A 15,648-nucleotide genomic window follows, 5' to 3' on the forward strand; every position below is an offset into this window, starting at 1 on the left:
AATCTCGCGACGAGATTCTTGTTAGAAGGAGGTTTGTCACATCCCAAAATGTTAATCATATAATTAAGCATGTATAATTATCATAAAAATTGTTTCTACGTGTTTATTTATTAAATTAAGTTTCAAATATATTTTCAAAGTACTTAGGAGATGGCCTAGAGCTCTTTAGGAAAGCTCTAAATACTTTGGAGAAAAAGAACAATAGGAAAATGAAGAAAAAGAAAATAGATAGTCTAAATCGGCTTTCAGAGTATTCATAGTTTTGATCAAATGTGGTTGAAATCATGAATTCAGAGGGATATGTAGCCCTCTGAATAATCTTTTCATAGAATCTGAGATCACTGAAATCGAACATCGGGATCAGAAGTTATCGACGTTTTTCATATGGTCAGTTATGCTGTTTTCGGATGTTCCGATGTATCAGAACCTTCGATTTTAAGAAACATACGGCTCTTGGGTTTGAGTTATTTTTTGAATCAGATGTTCCGATCCAAACATCGGATGTTCTGATGTGTTTTTTTTAATCTAGCCGTTGGGATTTAAATGATCGGATATTCTGATCAATACAAAATCTTTCCAATTGCTTGTTTTTAGAATTGGCGTATTTAAACCTTTTTGCCTCCTTGCGTGGGGGTAAGTCTTTGAAGGGGTTTAAAGTTATTTTTCTGTGCTTGCAAAGGCTTGAGAGGTATTGGAACTTAGTGTTCCACCTTTGAGTGCTCTTTTTCTCTTTCTAGGATTGCTTTATGATATCTAAGGTTTTTGTAGCTTAGTGAGTAGAGAGACAGATGTGTGAGAGGGGTGGTGCTTTGGTAGCTCACGGTTGGCGTATTAGTTGTGTGTGTTTGAACATTTGGCATTGATCGTGTGTGAGTTTGGGAGTTTATTGCTATTGGAGACCACCATCTGCTAGACGGTTTGGTGGTAAATTATCGATGATCTCCTCAAGTAAAGATTGTGAGGAGGCATGAAAGTGGTAGCGGAACTCACCATCTCTGGAGTGGAGGGGGAGTTGACCATAGTGGAGACGATAAGTGAATATGTGCAACCTCGTAAGGAAAATGGTTGAAAGAGATCCGGATCAAGTGTGATCGAGTTTCCTCAATATCTGTGGGTATTCAAACTTCGATAATAAATCATTTGACTCTGTATTTCCTTACTCTTGCGTATTACATTGATTTTATGCCTTGTATGCTTATTTATATGCACATTGAATTAATTTTATGGGATTCAATCTGGTTGTTTATATATATAGGAACATCTAATGAATAGTATCGAAACATCCTATCAGTAGTTTCAAACCTTACGAATAAAGTTTCTTATATATCTTGCTATATTTGAATAATCTTTATCACTCTAGAGTTATAACCTTCACATTTGTTTAGGATAATTGTGCACTAGTTGAGTCTAGCATATTTAGATTTTTCACATGTAAAAAATCCGTTAGTTTATTTTCGCTGCAAGTTTAAACCAACTATTGAAAAAGGGGACGAAGTTTTCAAAAACGCCTATGCACCCACCTATAGGCGACACCATTGTCCTTTTCAGATGATGGAAAAGCTCATCCGCTAAAAATGCTGGACAGAGCCATCCATATTCTGGAAGAACTTTATCCCTGCTAATATAGAATATTCTGGTTGGTTAAAGTAAATGCATATTTTTATTAGCACACTTTAAATGTTATTGTGTCTCAAACCGTTTATCTGACTTATGATCCGATTCTACCATTGTATTCATTCCAATTAAATAAACAGAATAAGATCTCACATGATTATATTCTGATGAAAAAAAATGTGATAAGTGAATCCTACAAAATTTTAGCTAACCCCATCTAAATTCTATCCATTCAACCAAAAAAGAAATTGGATCGCTCTTTCCATACTATCAAATAAAAAATTGAATCGTCTCATCTAATAAAAGATAGAGATAACCAAATAATAAGTTAAAATGTAGCGTATTCACTATATTCACTTGTCCTGACAGACGACGAAAGTGGACACTAGCTGCGTTCTAAAAGGACACCTCATGAACAAGAATATAGTTAGCACCAAACACAACAACAACACACAAAATAAATACACACTTTCTATATCCAATAACCCCGCATATATAACATAAGAAGAATACCAAAAAGGCGTCTATCACTTTGCTTTTAGGTTCCAAGACACAAACTAGCTATGACTATTAAACTATATATCAAGAACAAAAACTACCACAGACATAGTTCTTAAGCACTCAAATTCCCAACAACATACAGTGGCTAACCCAAAGTAACACGGTTTACTCCCAAGTTGTTCCACAACATGTCACTAACAATCCCAAATGCATTCCATGAAATAAAATTCATAACTCTATAATAGCCATTGATCATCAACGTGTAAGCAACAATATCCTTGTCATGCTTCGGCACTACAATCTTATTGATTTTCGCATCGACAGTACTGGCTAAAAATCCTAAATTCGTTGGTAGTATCCCCGTGGTTGCAAGTACAAGAAAACAGGTAACAAATATATGGCATAAGTAACGGCAAAATTGCAAACTATATCGTGAAGATAATAAAAACAGTCTTACTTTCTAAAGTAGACGACGAAGAAGCAAAAGACAAGACATGCGCTGTCTTAGACAATAGAGACACCTCTATGTGCTTAGGCAGTTGATGGTTCGAAGATACAATACCGCTATGCCAATTGCAAGTCACACTACAGAAAGCATACGAGGAGATGTACACTGTAATAGAAAGAGGTTCAGCACCAGGCCATGGAGAATGTAGCCGAACGACAGAATACAAACATAACATGCACAAGCGTAGTCACCACGTCCAGAGCGCGTGCACGACACGCAGTCACCAACAACAAAAGATGCACGAAGGCGTGGCCTCAACCACCAGCAATGCGAACGGGTCACGAACACCATGTCCAAACCATGCATGGAGGCGAGGCACACAAGGCCGGACACCACCGCAAGAACACAAGCACCAGAAGCACGCGCACGACACGGTCGAAACCAAGCCACGCACTAGGATGTCAACGGTGACTTCCAAGACGTCATATTGGTCACAGGGACGCGAGCCACAGCATCGTGAAGAGCCCTTACTCACCGGACGGTCGAGGACGGGTGACGACGAGCATGGCACGATCGGGCACATCACCGAGAATAGCGCCAACAACGTTGAGGGCCACACCACAGATCGGGAGCCGGAGCAGAGCAACAGGGGCATGTGGAGTAGCTCGTCAGCGAGATCAAGCGCAGGGATGACGTCATCAACTGGCGATGACAGAGAGGCGTCATAGCCGACACACACGACTAGGAGGTGGCACAAGCGATAACCGGACGATAGACGCGGCCAGGGTCTGGGCGATTGTGGATCGGATTGGGGTGATGCCTATCCCGTCCCCTTCGTCCTTTTGTTTTTATAAAAAAAACTCGGTTATTAAAAAAAGGACTAGTAAATCACAAAATGAATTGGAGAAGAACCGTTTATTCCGGTAAAAAAGCGCGGCAACTTTTCCGTGACCCCAGGACGCGAGGCTGGATTTCGATTGGACGTCTGATCATGCTAGTGCACGACGCAACCGGAGGCGCAGAGAGATGCTCGCCCCTGCCCCTCCTACTCTCCTAGCCTTTCACGTCCTGTAAGGCTGTAGCGACGGGAGAGGCTGGCGATTAGTATATCCATCCATGCACACACGCACGTCAAACGAAAATGTGCTCTTCCCCTCGTCCTTCTCGAAGAAATCTTCCTGCTATGTACGGCGCGACTATCTTCGCTTCTCGTTCTGGGCGATCGGGCATTGACACGACTCGTGTCCATTCCGTCATCCTGTCTTTTCACGGCGGTCATGGAACTGCTGTTGTTGAAACTCCTTGAATGGCAATTTGCACTTCAGACCCTACTAAAAACTTGGGTGAACGAATCTATACAAGGAGAGTGTGAGTATGTCATCTCGCTGGCATGAGATCATCTGCGGAGAAGATACTGTGAAGTCACGTGGAGATCACTCAAGAGGTATGCTAAGATTAAGAGACCACGTAAAACAGCACCCCGTTAAGATGAGCTACTGGTACATGTTACAGTTAATTAATACTTCTTACCATTATAAATACTTCTTATTTGGATCAAGATTTGATCAAAAAATTAAAATCTTGATAGTTAATAACTTTTAAAATATTTAGCTCGAAAATATAAAAATCACACATATATTTACATTGAAAAATATTTTTATAATATTATATTTTATTAGATATTATAATTATATTATTATAAAAATAATAATTAAACTTGTACATTAAAAACTATAAAAAGTAAAAAAACTATAGTTATTTATAATCAGATAAAATATTACTTTTTCGCTTAGCATCACTTCTGCTACTTAGACAACTTTAGTTTACACCATGCGTAGTGTCCTTTAAGAAACCAAGTTAAAATATGTCTTAGTTTATATGTAATGAGTGATTGATAAAGTTATCGATTTGATTTGTCAAGTTTTGAATTGCTTGAGTTTGGTTTGAGAATTTTAATTATGTACTAACTAAAGTTAGAGTTGGAGAAATGTGTTTGCTTATCTCATAGTGTGCAATTGACGAATGCAACTTGGCAGTCGACGGTGGATGGTCGGAGCTAAGCGAGTGTTTGGTACCAGACGATCAAGGAGGTCGAGCGAAATCAAGAGTGATCCTAGCTGTATATGTGGAGGTCAAGCAAAGAATGAAATGGAGGAGGAAGACGACGTGTTGGCAACGTTAAGCGAAAGGGATGCCGGTGCAAGTGACAAGGTGACCCGATGGATCAGGAGCGGGAGAGACTTGTCGGCAATCAGGATCACAAGATAGAGTACACGTGTTGACATCAGAGCGATTGTTTAAGCTGTAAGCAAATGGTGAATCACATTTTAAGAAACGTGTAGATAGTTTCACGGTTGGACCTCAAAATCATAGGAGAACTGAAGGAGTATGTGATATCATCGTGAAGCTTGTGTTGAGGGGAAGCTAAGTCGCGAAAGCGCCGCAGCCGTTCGATGGACAGAGCAAGAAATGAACCAAAATACACTCGGTAGTGGGTATGAGTATACTACAAAAGAGAGGTGTTTTAGTAACACCCATCTCTATCTATATATTATCATATTTTTAAGTAAAATTATAATATATTTTCTCGTAACACCTAATATTCGGATACTTTGGATATCGGATCGGATAATGACAGATATTATCGAACAGTGTTAGACACGGATATCGATCATTCTATATTTGCTTCGAGCCCATTTGGATGATCGAACAGTTAAAAAATATCCGTCCGGTTTGCATCTCTAGTGACTACCATGGCTGCCGTCGCGCCGTGGCCATGACCACCGTATCTGTTTTACTCATGTTTGGGTAGGCTCTTGTTTAGCTTTTTCAAAAAAATTTCAAAACTATAACTGACTTTTAGCCTTGGTTTTTGGTGACTTTTGATTGATTGAGAAAGCGATTGTGTCTAAAATAAGCTAAAACCTAAGAAACAAGTTATAGCCATCTTTTATAACTTTTAGTGTATAAAAAACTAAAAATTATTATAAAAAACAACGATGAAAATTCAACCGACAGAGTCACTTACTTATCTAACCGGAAGCTCCGAATCACACTCTACCGAACAGGCCCTTATCTCCCCCAAGCCTGCCCTTCTCGTGCCGTTCTGCCACTGAGCACATGGCCATACCCACGCGGCTGCAGCTGCTACTCAAACGCTCCCCGCTCTCCAGCCGCGCTAGCTGAGGTGCCGAGCTAAAGCTGGGTAGCCGACTGTACTTCGCAGCATTACCACGTTGCACCGTACCAAGGGCAGAGCACACATCACGCTGCCCCGAGCATCGACCCGGGCGAGCGAGCCCTGGCCGTTTCCTTGTACCGTGCTGCCGCCGCCGCCGCCGCCTCCGGGGCCTCTCCTCCCCCGGCCGTGCGCCGAGGTTTCGCTTCAGGTGAGAGGAATGCATTCTCCATCTCTCGCTTTGTCTTCCCTGATCCTGATGGGTTCCCCCCTGTTCATTGTCTCTTGGCCTTGTTGCTGCGCCTTCGTTGTTTGAGGAATCTGTCGCTGGATCTCGTGCTTATTTGCAATGCGGCTATGGAGGAAATGTAGCAGCAGAGATTGTGGGGCTTGAGTTCGGCTTCTATTTCGTGTTCTTTAGAGGAAAGGACTTGTTTGCGCACTTCGCTGTGGCTATGCAAAACAAAGCCACCGCTGGTTGGAGGGGCCAAGATTTGGCCCATTTGCACCCCTGAGTGATCCCATTTGAGGTTCTCAGAGGGGGTTTAGCTGTCTTTTGATTAGTTTTATCTTATATTATATTTTGGCATTTTTTCTTTGTGTCATGTAAAATATATCTACTAGTAGGTTGTTGGTGATTGGTACTTGCAATTGTGCAAAGCTATTCTTTTTTGTTCAGTACAAGCTATTGGAGGACAAGTTGGGGCAATATTTGACTTTTGGATTGTTTTCTCAGCACTAGCTTTTTTTGGGGGGAGCCCCACGTTTGTTAGAAAAGGAGAGAATGTGTGGATTATTTGCACTGTTTTACTTTGTATTTTTCAGTAAAAAAACCGATTCTTTGATTCCATTGTACATCCGAATTAGGCATTTCCTTTTTCCATCTTGATTTGTACTTACTGAATGACCCTGTGGCCTGGGCATTTCCTTTTTTCTGCAGGTTGCTGTGACTTGGTTATAATTGATCATGTCCTAATCAAGAAGAGAACCACATTTTCATGTCATTGCTGAGCATGCTATCATACATTATTGCTGGATAAGGTGGACCAGGGAAGTGCATATCCAAGATGACGGACATGAGGCGTCACTCGGTGGATGTCCCACTGTCAAGAACCTTATTGCAGCTCAAGCGAGTGAGATCGCTGCGGGATCCAGCGACAATCTCTATGAGCAAGTATGCATCTCCATCTGACAACATGATCTGGGAGACTGCTTCTAGCAATGGGGTTACTCTGGACCGTGGCAGGTCAGCGCATCATCAGTTTATTGAGGAAGATGAAGATTTGGGAGCTGAAGCTACAATGGGGTCAGAACGGAATTTTCGGGCACCAAATGCAAGAACAGCATCGTATAGGAAATCATCTGTTGTCAAGATCAGGGGCTTAAACCCGCCAAGAAACAAGCAAGTCCATCGTGTCCGCCAAGATGGTCACCGCAAGTCCTTGGATTCTAATCAGTCTAATCATAGTTCTATCAGACAATTGGCAAACAATATGGTAAACAATGTGGATGCGGAGAAGGAAGAAGAGGAAGCGAATTCTTATGAAAGACCAAGTTTTGCATTGCCAGATAAGACTGATGAAGACGTGAAAATGCCAGGCTACTCCAAATTTGGGACCAAGTCGTCTGCTGCGATGAGCCGTGTCGGCAGCCCTTGTATTTCAGGCAGTGAGGCACGCTCAGTTGGGTCAAGAAGGAGCACTTTAGGGCATGAAACTGAGGAGACACGGCTGAGGTCCAATGATGCTGTTGGGTCAAATTTCAGTGGATGTGGCATAAGCTACTGCTGGTCAGGAGCGTCAAAGTATCGAGATCTTTACTCTGATAGTGATGGTCCAGATCAACCTCTCTTATCTACTGATGGGACTGAGGCAGCATTCCAAGGCAATGTACCATACACTGAGACGCCGAGGTGTTTAAGCCAGAAATTTCGCCCTCGGTCCTTCAGTGAACTGATTGGCCTCAATGTTGTTGCTCAGTCCCTCTTATATTCCTCTTGCAAAGGAAAAGTTGCTCCAATGTACTTGTTTCATGGCCCTCGTGGTACAGGCAAGACGTCCACAGCACGGATTTTTGCTGCTGCTCTGAATTGTGTTTCTCTGGAAGAGCAAAGGCCATGTGGGTTCTGTAAAGAGTGTGTCATTCTATTCTCTGGGAAGAGTAGAGATGTGAAAGAACTCGATGCAGCGAAAATGGATCATTTAGGTCGAGTAAAGGCGCTTCTCAAGAGTGCGTCTCTTGTTCCATACTCTTCGCGCTTCAAGGTCTTCATAATAGATGAATGCCATCTCTTGCAAGAAGATGCATGGTCAGCAATAATGAAGAGTCTTGATGAGCCATATCGGCATACTGTGTACATTATGATTACTTCTGACCTAGATAACCTGCCCCGCACTTCCATCACACATTGCCAGAAATTCCATTTTCCGAAGATAAAGGTTGCAGATATTGTCTACAGGTTGGAGAGAATATGTATACAAGAAGGATCGGAATTTGACCATGATGGGTTGTACTTCATTGCTGCAAAATCTAATGGTTCTCTTAGAGATGCTGAAATAATGCTTGACCAGCTCAGTTTGCTTGGGAAGAAGATCACGATTTCTCTTGTGCATGAACTTGTGAGTTGTGTTATCTTTCATGTTCTAAGTGATTAAGTGAATCATATAGTCAGTGTTGTCATGTTTCTATCTATGTTACTTGCAGGTAGGATCGGTGTCTGATGATGAGTTGATCGAATTGCTTGATCTAGCATTGTCATCGGACACCACCAATACTGTAAGACGAGCTCGAGAGCTTATGGGGTCGGCAATTGATCCTCTGCAGCTGGTCTCTCAGTTGGCCAACCTTATTATGGACATTCTCTCGGGACGATGTCAATCTGCAGTCACTGAAGTCAGCAAAAGTTTCTTGGGTAGATATGCATGTGCGCGTCCTTTCCTTGACATGTTTCTTTCTGCTTTGTCGCATGAGCATTCTGCTATTGGTGGACATTGCAAGCTATTGTTTTTTAAGCTTGCCTGTGTTCAACTGTTCGTAGGATGACTTATCATGATCATAATAGTATCTTGATTTTTCAAACAGTTGCCATCCGCATTGCTGATTGTTCCTCTAAATTTTTACTCTAACATTTGAAAAAAATTCCATGATCATGCAGTAGAAGAGGTTGGAATAAAGAAATTAAGAAATGCACTGAAAATACTATCAGAAACTGAAAAGCAATTGAGGACATCAAGAAATCAGGCTACTTGGGTTACAGTTGCACTTTTGCAGTTTGGCACTAATGAATGTAACCTCGTTGCTGAACCGAATGATCTGCATGCACATTCAGTAACTGGATATACAGGTAAATATAATCAAAGATAGCATCACATGTAATTCTGATTACCATACAGACCAGAATTATAACCATTTCTGATATCCCAATTTGCAGATGACTGTGTTTCCAAGGTGAACTCAAGCTCCAATTTTTGTCATGCATGCAACAGCAATAAGTCCAACTGTTCTGAGAGACACTGTCGACGGCTTAAGCTTGAGAACATCTGGAGGAGAGCCATTGGAAAGTGTCGATCAAGGTCAGCCAAAAGTTTCCTCAGGAAAGAAGGCTTCCTATCATCGGTCCATGTTACCGAAGGTAAAATATAAATACTATCTCTACTAGATTTCAATTTGCTCATACGGGTTTTGCTGAAAATGATACACTACATGTGAAAAATTCTCAGAGCTTGCTATAGCAGAAGTTGGATTTGGCCACCCAGATCACTTTTCAAGGGCAGAGAAATTGCAAAGCCTGATAGAATGCGCTTTACAGCATGTTCTCGGGTGCAATGTGGAGATCAGATTCAAACTTGTACAGTGTCCAGTTAGCAAAGATGCTGGGTCGAAGAGACAATCATTCAGTTTCTTCAGCTGCTCAGGCCGGAAGCAAGAGCTGTCAGATTCAGTAGTGACTGATGAAGATGAAGCTGTGAGGCCTGGAGCAAGAAAAACACCCCTTAAAGGCTACTCCTCTAGTCAGCAGCAATCACCATTTATCATGCAACGTCTTGATTCCAAACCAACAGTCCATGGGTGTGAGGATGATGTTCGGAGTACCTTGACGTCAAACAGATCCATGACAGATGACCTGACGAGGACGTGCAGGTTGGAGACTAACTACTCAAAGGGTGTCAGCGAGCAGGGTCGTTTTGATAGCATCCAGGAGCCTGACCAACAACCAAACTGCTTCTCACGAACACTCAAGCTTCAAAAGAAGTTATTGTCGTTTGGTGCAGCGCACACAATTTGTTTGAGGATCCAGCCGCATAACAAAATGGATTTCCCACCTAAGAAAGAATTTGATACGTATTTCTGCACGTATGAGCCTTGTGAGCAGTGCTCAAGATCAAATTCACGAGCTACTTACAGTTCAAGAGATGATGACTTGTAAGCAATCTGAATTCCCTTGGTATTATTCCACTGTGTTTTGATTAATAGTCTCGATTAATGCTTCTTCACAATGAGCTATTTAGTCATAGAATTACATGCAACTGTGCGCTCATTTACATTGCTGTAAGCAAGTAACGATCCAGTGCCTCTTTGTTTCTCGTGCAGGTGGAGCAAGAATCCACGGTTTGGTTCGAGTTTGCTATGCTGGGGGGGCCCTAAACAGTCCATCTAACAGAGGTACATTACTCATTTTTTTCACATTACTACGTCAGAAAAGCCATGTGAATCCAGTGTTTTTGCCTGTTCCGTCGCTAGTGTTCATGTGGTATCTTGGCCCCGTTTGTGCCAGAGATATCCCCCACATCAGCAAGTGCGTTATTGCGAGCAGAGTTTTTTTAATATATACATATTGCAAGCATAGTTGCAGATAGCTACTGCAACAACCGGCGCAAGCATTGCTGCTGGGGATAAGTAAGGCATGATAGCAGAACATCGAGAAAAGAAAATGTAGATAAACGGTGTCAAATCATTCATCTTACTTTTTTTTGTATTTTTCTATGAATGCGCAGGGAAGGGTGAGCAAACTAGATGAATCACATAAATTCTTCTACGACATTTTTCAATTTTGCCCCTAACTAGAGATTTGGACACCTGCGGCGGCGATTTTCAGGGAAGTTCGCAGATTGGATTGCGCTGATCTTGTTCTTGGTGGAACAACGGAGGAACTAATGTTTGATCCGTAGGATGCATCCAGTCAGATTTTCTTAGTAATGCAGATTTGATAAGAGAGACTTGGACAGGCCGTTTTTGGTTCTTTTATGAGAGGAATAATGGTGGTAGTGGTCAGTTGTACAGCATGCCAATGATGAAACCCTGTGAATACTGAATAGTTATGTTATTTCTGAATTTTGTAGGACACGTGATGTTCGACTCCCCATTTACATGACTTTTTTTTTTATCTGGAATTTCCCTGCAGCTGTTTTATGGTTCGTCGACGTATCTGCTTAATTTCACTGGCTGAGAACTTCACTGGCAATTCTGATCGATCGATCTACTCGATTTTATGTTACGTGAGTGAATACGATCGCACGCTAGCTAACTGCTGGAGTTGATTGATCCTAATCCGCGTGCAACGCATCAGCTTCAGCGTGAGCATCCGTGAAGTGAGTGCGACTGGTTGGATCTGCCTGTGCATACCAAAATGGATCAACCTCGGCATTGCTCTCAAGGGAGAAATTGCTGGGAGTCAGCAAATGACTACGTTGGCTACAGCTCGCTTGAAACGAGGAAATTGTTCGGCCAATTTTGCGGGTTTTCCAAGTGTAAAGATTATGGGAAATTCTGTTCATTCTACCAAACATGCCCTGATGGTTTCAGCGCGTTTCAGGAAGCATTGCTCCAAGGATGTAACTCAATCTTTGGTAACAGAACATTAAGAACGAGCAATTGCCATTGCAATCCAACTTATGATCACCCAAACTGAAACCAACCAGAAGTCATGGCATCATCTGTCCACTGTCCAAAAGAGAGGCCACCACAAAAACTATATTCCAGACTCTAAAATGAGCTAAATGTTCCTAATATTTAAATTTTCAAGCATTTCAGATGGCACTTCTCAGTTCCACCAGTCAGTAGTTACCATGGGAAATGGTTTAAGGCAGGTGCTGGAGGAGCTAGATGAGATCCATGGCGACATGAGCCGGGATTCTTACTGTTTCCTGGCCCTCAGCAAGCTTGACACCAAGCTGGCCTTTGGTACCTCCCCCAAACGCATACAGCTTACCGGATTCTGCGAGGGCGATTGTATGTGAACCCCCCATATCTTCGTTAAGCCAATCCCAAGTGTTTGTTGCGCTAATCTGCACAACCTTTTCCTTTAGCCCAGCAAGTGAAGTGACTAACTTGGGGGTTCGGACATCTGCATTCTCCACCTGAAACCAGGAGAGATGAAACGGCAAATTCAGCAATTCAGAAGTTTAAATAAGTATGTCGAAACCGAAGTGTAACTTCAGTCTTTTGTGCAGCTATGCAGATCAGTCTAATCCGTAGCCATAAGTCGTTGATGGTTACTACCACTTTATAAGACTTTGTTCAATACAAACGGCATAGGGAAGATGATGATCAAACCTGAAAACCCAAATTAAATGAGTCCCCCCATCCAAAGGAGTAGACGTCGCCATTATTTGCGACGACGAAGGTGGTGTTTTGGCCAGCTGAGACATGCATAGCCTTCACAGTCCTCAAGCCTGCCACTGCCGTGGGGAAGGTCATACATTCTTCTTCATCTCCATGTCCCAGACAACCGTAGGTATTCCACCCCCAGGTGAATACACGTCCATCGCCACCCAGAACTGCAGCATGGAAAGCGCCTGCTGAAATCGACAATGGCTTTATACCCACTTTCTGAAAATGTTCGATCAACTTTGGTATCCCCTCGTTTATCTTGCATCCATGCCCAAGCTTGCCTCCTAAACCGCAGCCTACCGAGTAAACCGACCTGCAAATTGACACTCGAAACTTAAATTTTCTTTTCATAACAGAAATGGACTATTGACATCACGAAAAGCTCATGACCCTCCTAAATACTTTCTGAACAAAGGTTGTTCAATTAATTGAATGGTGATGCTTATTTGAGAAAATTGTCGCAACAAGACCAGCTAGTAATAATGGCCAAAGGAACAAAACTTACATTCCAGCTGGTTGATAGGCCAACATAAGGAGATAGCAATTGCCGGCAGCAATCTGCACAACAAGAGCATCCTCAAGCGGTCCAGAGAGAAGACGAGGCTCGACATCAGTAAGATCTGAACTATGACCAAGCCTCTTATCGCGCCCCCAAGAGAAAGTATAAACCTGACCCTCTCTAGACAGAACTGCAGAGAAGTAGCCTCCTATAGATGCTTGAACTACAAAGATACCTTTCAGTGATTCCACCAACTTTGGACTGCTGGTGTAGTTAACGGCAGCAGTCCCAATGAATTCCAGCCCTCCGAAAATATCCTGTCCAAATGTGTACACACTTCCCATGTCGCTCACAAGCATTGTCCGCCTTGACCCAACCGCAGCTTGTATGATTCTGATGCCTTGCAGAGACCTATAAGGACAAGTGCCAGGTGACCACAGTCCGTGATATTGGTACATAGTTCTAGTTTTCAGCAAAATCAATCTGCATTACCTAATATGGCATGGTTTGAACTGGTCTTCTGTATTCCCAAGGCCAAGCTGCCCCGAGCAATTTGCGCCGAATGAATACACATCACCCTTTGTTGTGACAACAATGCTGTGGCCTGGTCCAGCAATAACCTGAGATTTCTCACGGCGGTAATTCTTCTCGCCGACCAACATGTATTTAAGGACGAGCTTCCAAGAGCCTCCACAACGCTGCTTCAACCGCTCCTTTTCCTCGTGCTTCATTGGCCTAAACATGGCCTTTTGACGGCACATATCCAATGCTGCAAGTTCTGCAAGAGACAGCGCAACGTCCTGCTGGAAGTTTGCAGGGTTCCTGAAGAATTTACAAGTACCCTGAAACAACAGTGCAGCAGAGCAGGTCAAAACTCAAATAACAAAAACATATCACAGTTGTACAAACTTGCCTCCAAAGCAGCCAGATCTTTAGGGTCCAGCTCGTAGGATGAGAGCACATGGAGGAGAATGGACGGGTTTGCAGTGAGGGGGCATTGCTCTGTGGCTTCATTTCCAAAGCAATGACGTTTTGAGCGATCCGTTGCTGGATGCGATGGAGAAGAGTGGGAGCTGGTCTCATTCACAATATTGTGGAACTTTATAACCACGGAGGCTTTGCTGTCTGTAGAATCCATTGGGCACTGCATGATCTTGCAGTGCCCTTGTGAGCTCAAAATCGGAGCAAAATATAACTGCTGAGGGGGAAAAAAAAAGAGGTAATCAGTTACTCTGGATAGCCATCTTGACCAATGACCCAATGTACTACCAACTCGGTAGTATCATGTATAAACTCATGAATTGCAAACAGACTAGTCAAATGCAGAACACAGATGATCAGAAGGATACAAATTAAGATCAAAAACACAATTGATCATACAAATGAGATGGAATCCTGAAGTCAGCAATTCTGAAGATGGAACTGGCCGCATGCAACAGCAAAACCATAACTGAAGCTATTCGTGTAACTCTGTCAAAGTGTCCCAACACTTGTACAGAGCACCGCTACCCAGAATCCAATGCATAACACAAACTGCAAGGTAGGTATACATGCTCTTTAATACACACACACACATGATTAAGAAGAAGATGAGGCACCATCAGTTAAGTTGATCAGGAAGCGTCGCAACATGATCATCGCAAGATCAATATTCAACATCACGATTACACAGTAAAGTATCATACCAACATTGTCATAAGTCAAAAGATGATTAAGAAGATTCCTTTTTCCAAAAAAAAAAGGTTCTTTAAAAAGAACGATCTATGATCATGTCAAGATAAGCCACAATTCCATAATCTGATCAAGATACCAATAACTAAAATCTCATCTTTCAGGCACCCAGCATCTCAAGGTCCCCAAAATCACCCAAAACCCCAACTCCACAGAACACCATCGTCCATCGCCAACAAACAACTGAAGAGACTGTTACAAACATTGACGGCTCATTAAACAAAGGAAAGATCCTTCCTTTCCTGCATAAATCGGATCGAAGCGATAAACTAACCAGACCCATCTAATCGGATTCCCCAAAACTTACCGATCCCACAGATTCCACACGATAGGGTCCCAGAAAACCCCACAGAACTAGCAACAGAATTACATATGGATATGAGGGAAGGGTGCCAGGGATGGTGGGATCACATGGAATTTTGGCAAGGCGCAACCGATCGCACGGGACTGGGATCAATCTACCTGGTTCGGCTGGTTCTGGCAATGTGGCAGAACTTTGGACTTGGGGATGGTTGTGTAGTCTCCTGGGAATTGGAGAGAGAGAGAGAGAGAGAGAAGATATATATAGATACATGTAGGCGCCACAGCAGCAAAGTAGTTTCTTTCATGGCTCCGGAATATAAAACTTTTTATGTAACTATATGATATGTAGGCGCCACAGCAGCAAAGTAGTTTCTTTCATGGCTCCTGTTACGAATATAAAACTTTTTATGTAACTATATGATCAATAATTATTAAAAGTAGTATCTATTAAAAAAATATATTTCTAATAGATATGTCTTTTTATTATGTCCTTTTGTCATGTATAAATATGTAAACATCCTATATATCAATATAAGAGTTTTATTTTCTACTCTTTGTGCTCTCTCCTTACTTTCTATTTGCAATATGTTGTCAGTCACTTTGCTCCGAACTACTACGCTAATCGGCCAATCCGAACGCAAGCATGAAGAAACAGGGTGAAGGGCGTGGTGGACCATCCCACCACGCCATTTCTGACGGCAGTAAATCGATGCCACATCTTTGTCCGCCACAATCCTTCGTCGAAAGCCTCCTCCGCCACACAGG

General features: G+C 42.4%; 2 protein-coding genes across 2 annotated transcripts; one reads left to right on the plus strand and one right to left on the minus strand.

Moving 5' to 3' along the window:
- Window positions 1-5,638: 5,638 nt before the first annotated feature.
- On the plus strand, window positions 5,639-11,072 carry LOC133889788 (protein STICHEL-like 2). The gene is made up of 8 exons (XM_062330264.1): window positions 5,639-5,952; window positions 6,682-8,359; window positions 8,445-8,664; window positions 8,896-9,084; window positions 9,172-9,372; window positions 9,461-10,163; window positions 10,332-10,403; window positions 10,736-11,072. Exons 2-7 carry the CDS (start codon window positions 6,809-6,811, stop codon window positions 10,396-10,398), a joined length of 2,931 nt encoding a protein of 976 aa, XP_062186248.1. The 5' UTR covers window positions 5,639-5,952; window positions 6,682-6,808; the 3' UTR covers window positions 10,399-10,403; window positions 10,736-11,072.
- A 612-nt stretch (window positions 11,073-11,684) lies between these two features.
- Window positions 11,685-15,099, minus strand: LOC133889033 (uncharacterized). The gene is made up of 6 exons (XM_062329468.1): window positions 15,043-15,099; window positions 13,763-14,047; window positions 13,342-13,691; window positions 12,856-13,260; window positions 12,294-12,663; window positions 11,685-12,097 (listed from the first exon to the last, which is right to left on the minus strand). The coding sequence occupies exons 2-6, from the start codon at window positions 13,997-13,999 to the stop codon at window positions 11,840-11,842; spliced, it is 1,620 nt and encodes a 539-aa protein (XP_062185452.1). The 5' UTR covers window positions 14,000-14,047; window positions 15,043-15,099; the 3' UTR covers window positions 11,685-11,839.
- Window positions 15,100-15,648: the final 549 nt, after the last annotated feature.

This window comes from Phragmites australis, chromosome 13, assembly GCF_958298935.1.
Source record: "Phragmites australis chromosome 13, lpPhrAust1.1, whole genome shotgun sequence".
In the NCBI taxonomy this organism is placed as follows: Eukaryota; Viridiplantae; Streptophyta; class Magnoliopsida; order Poales; family Poaceae; genus Phragmites; species Phragmites australis.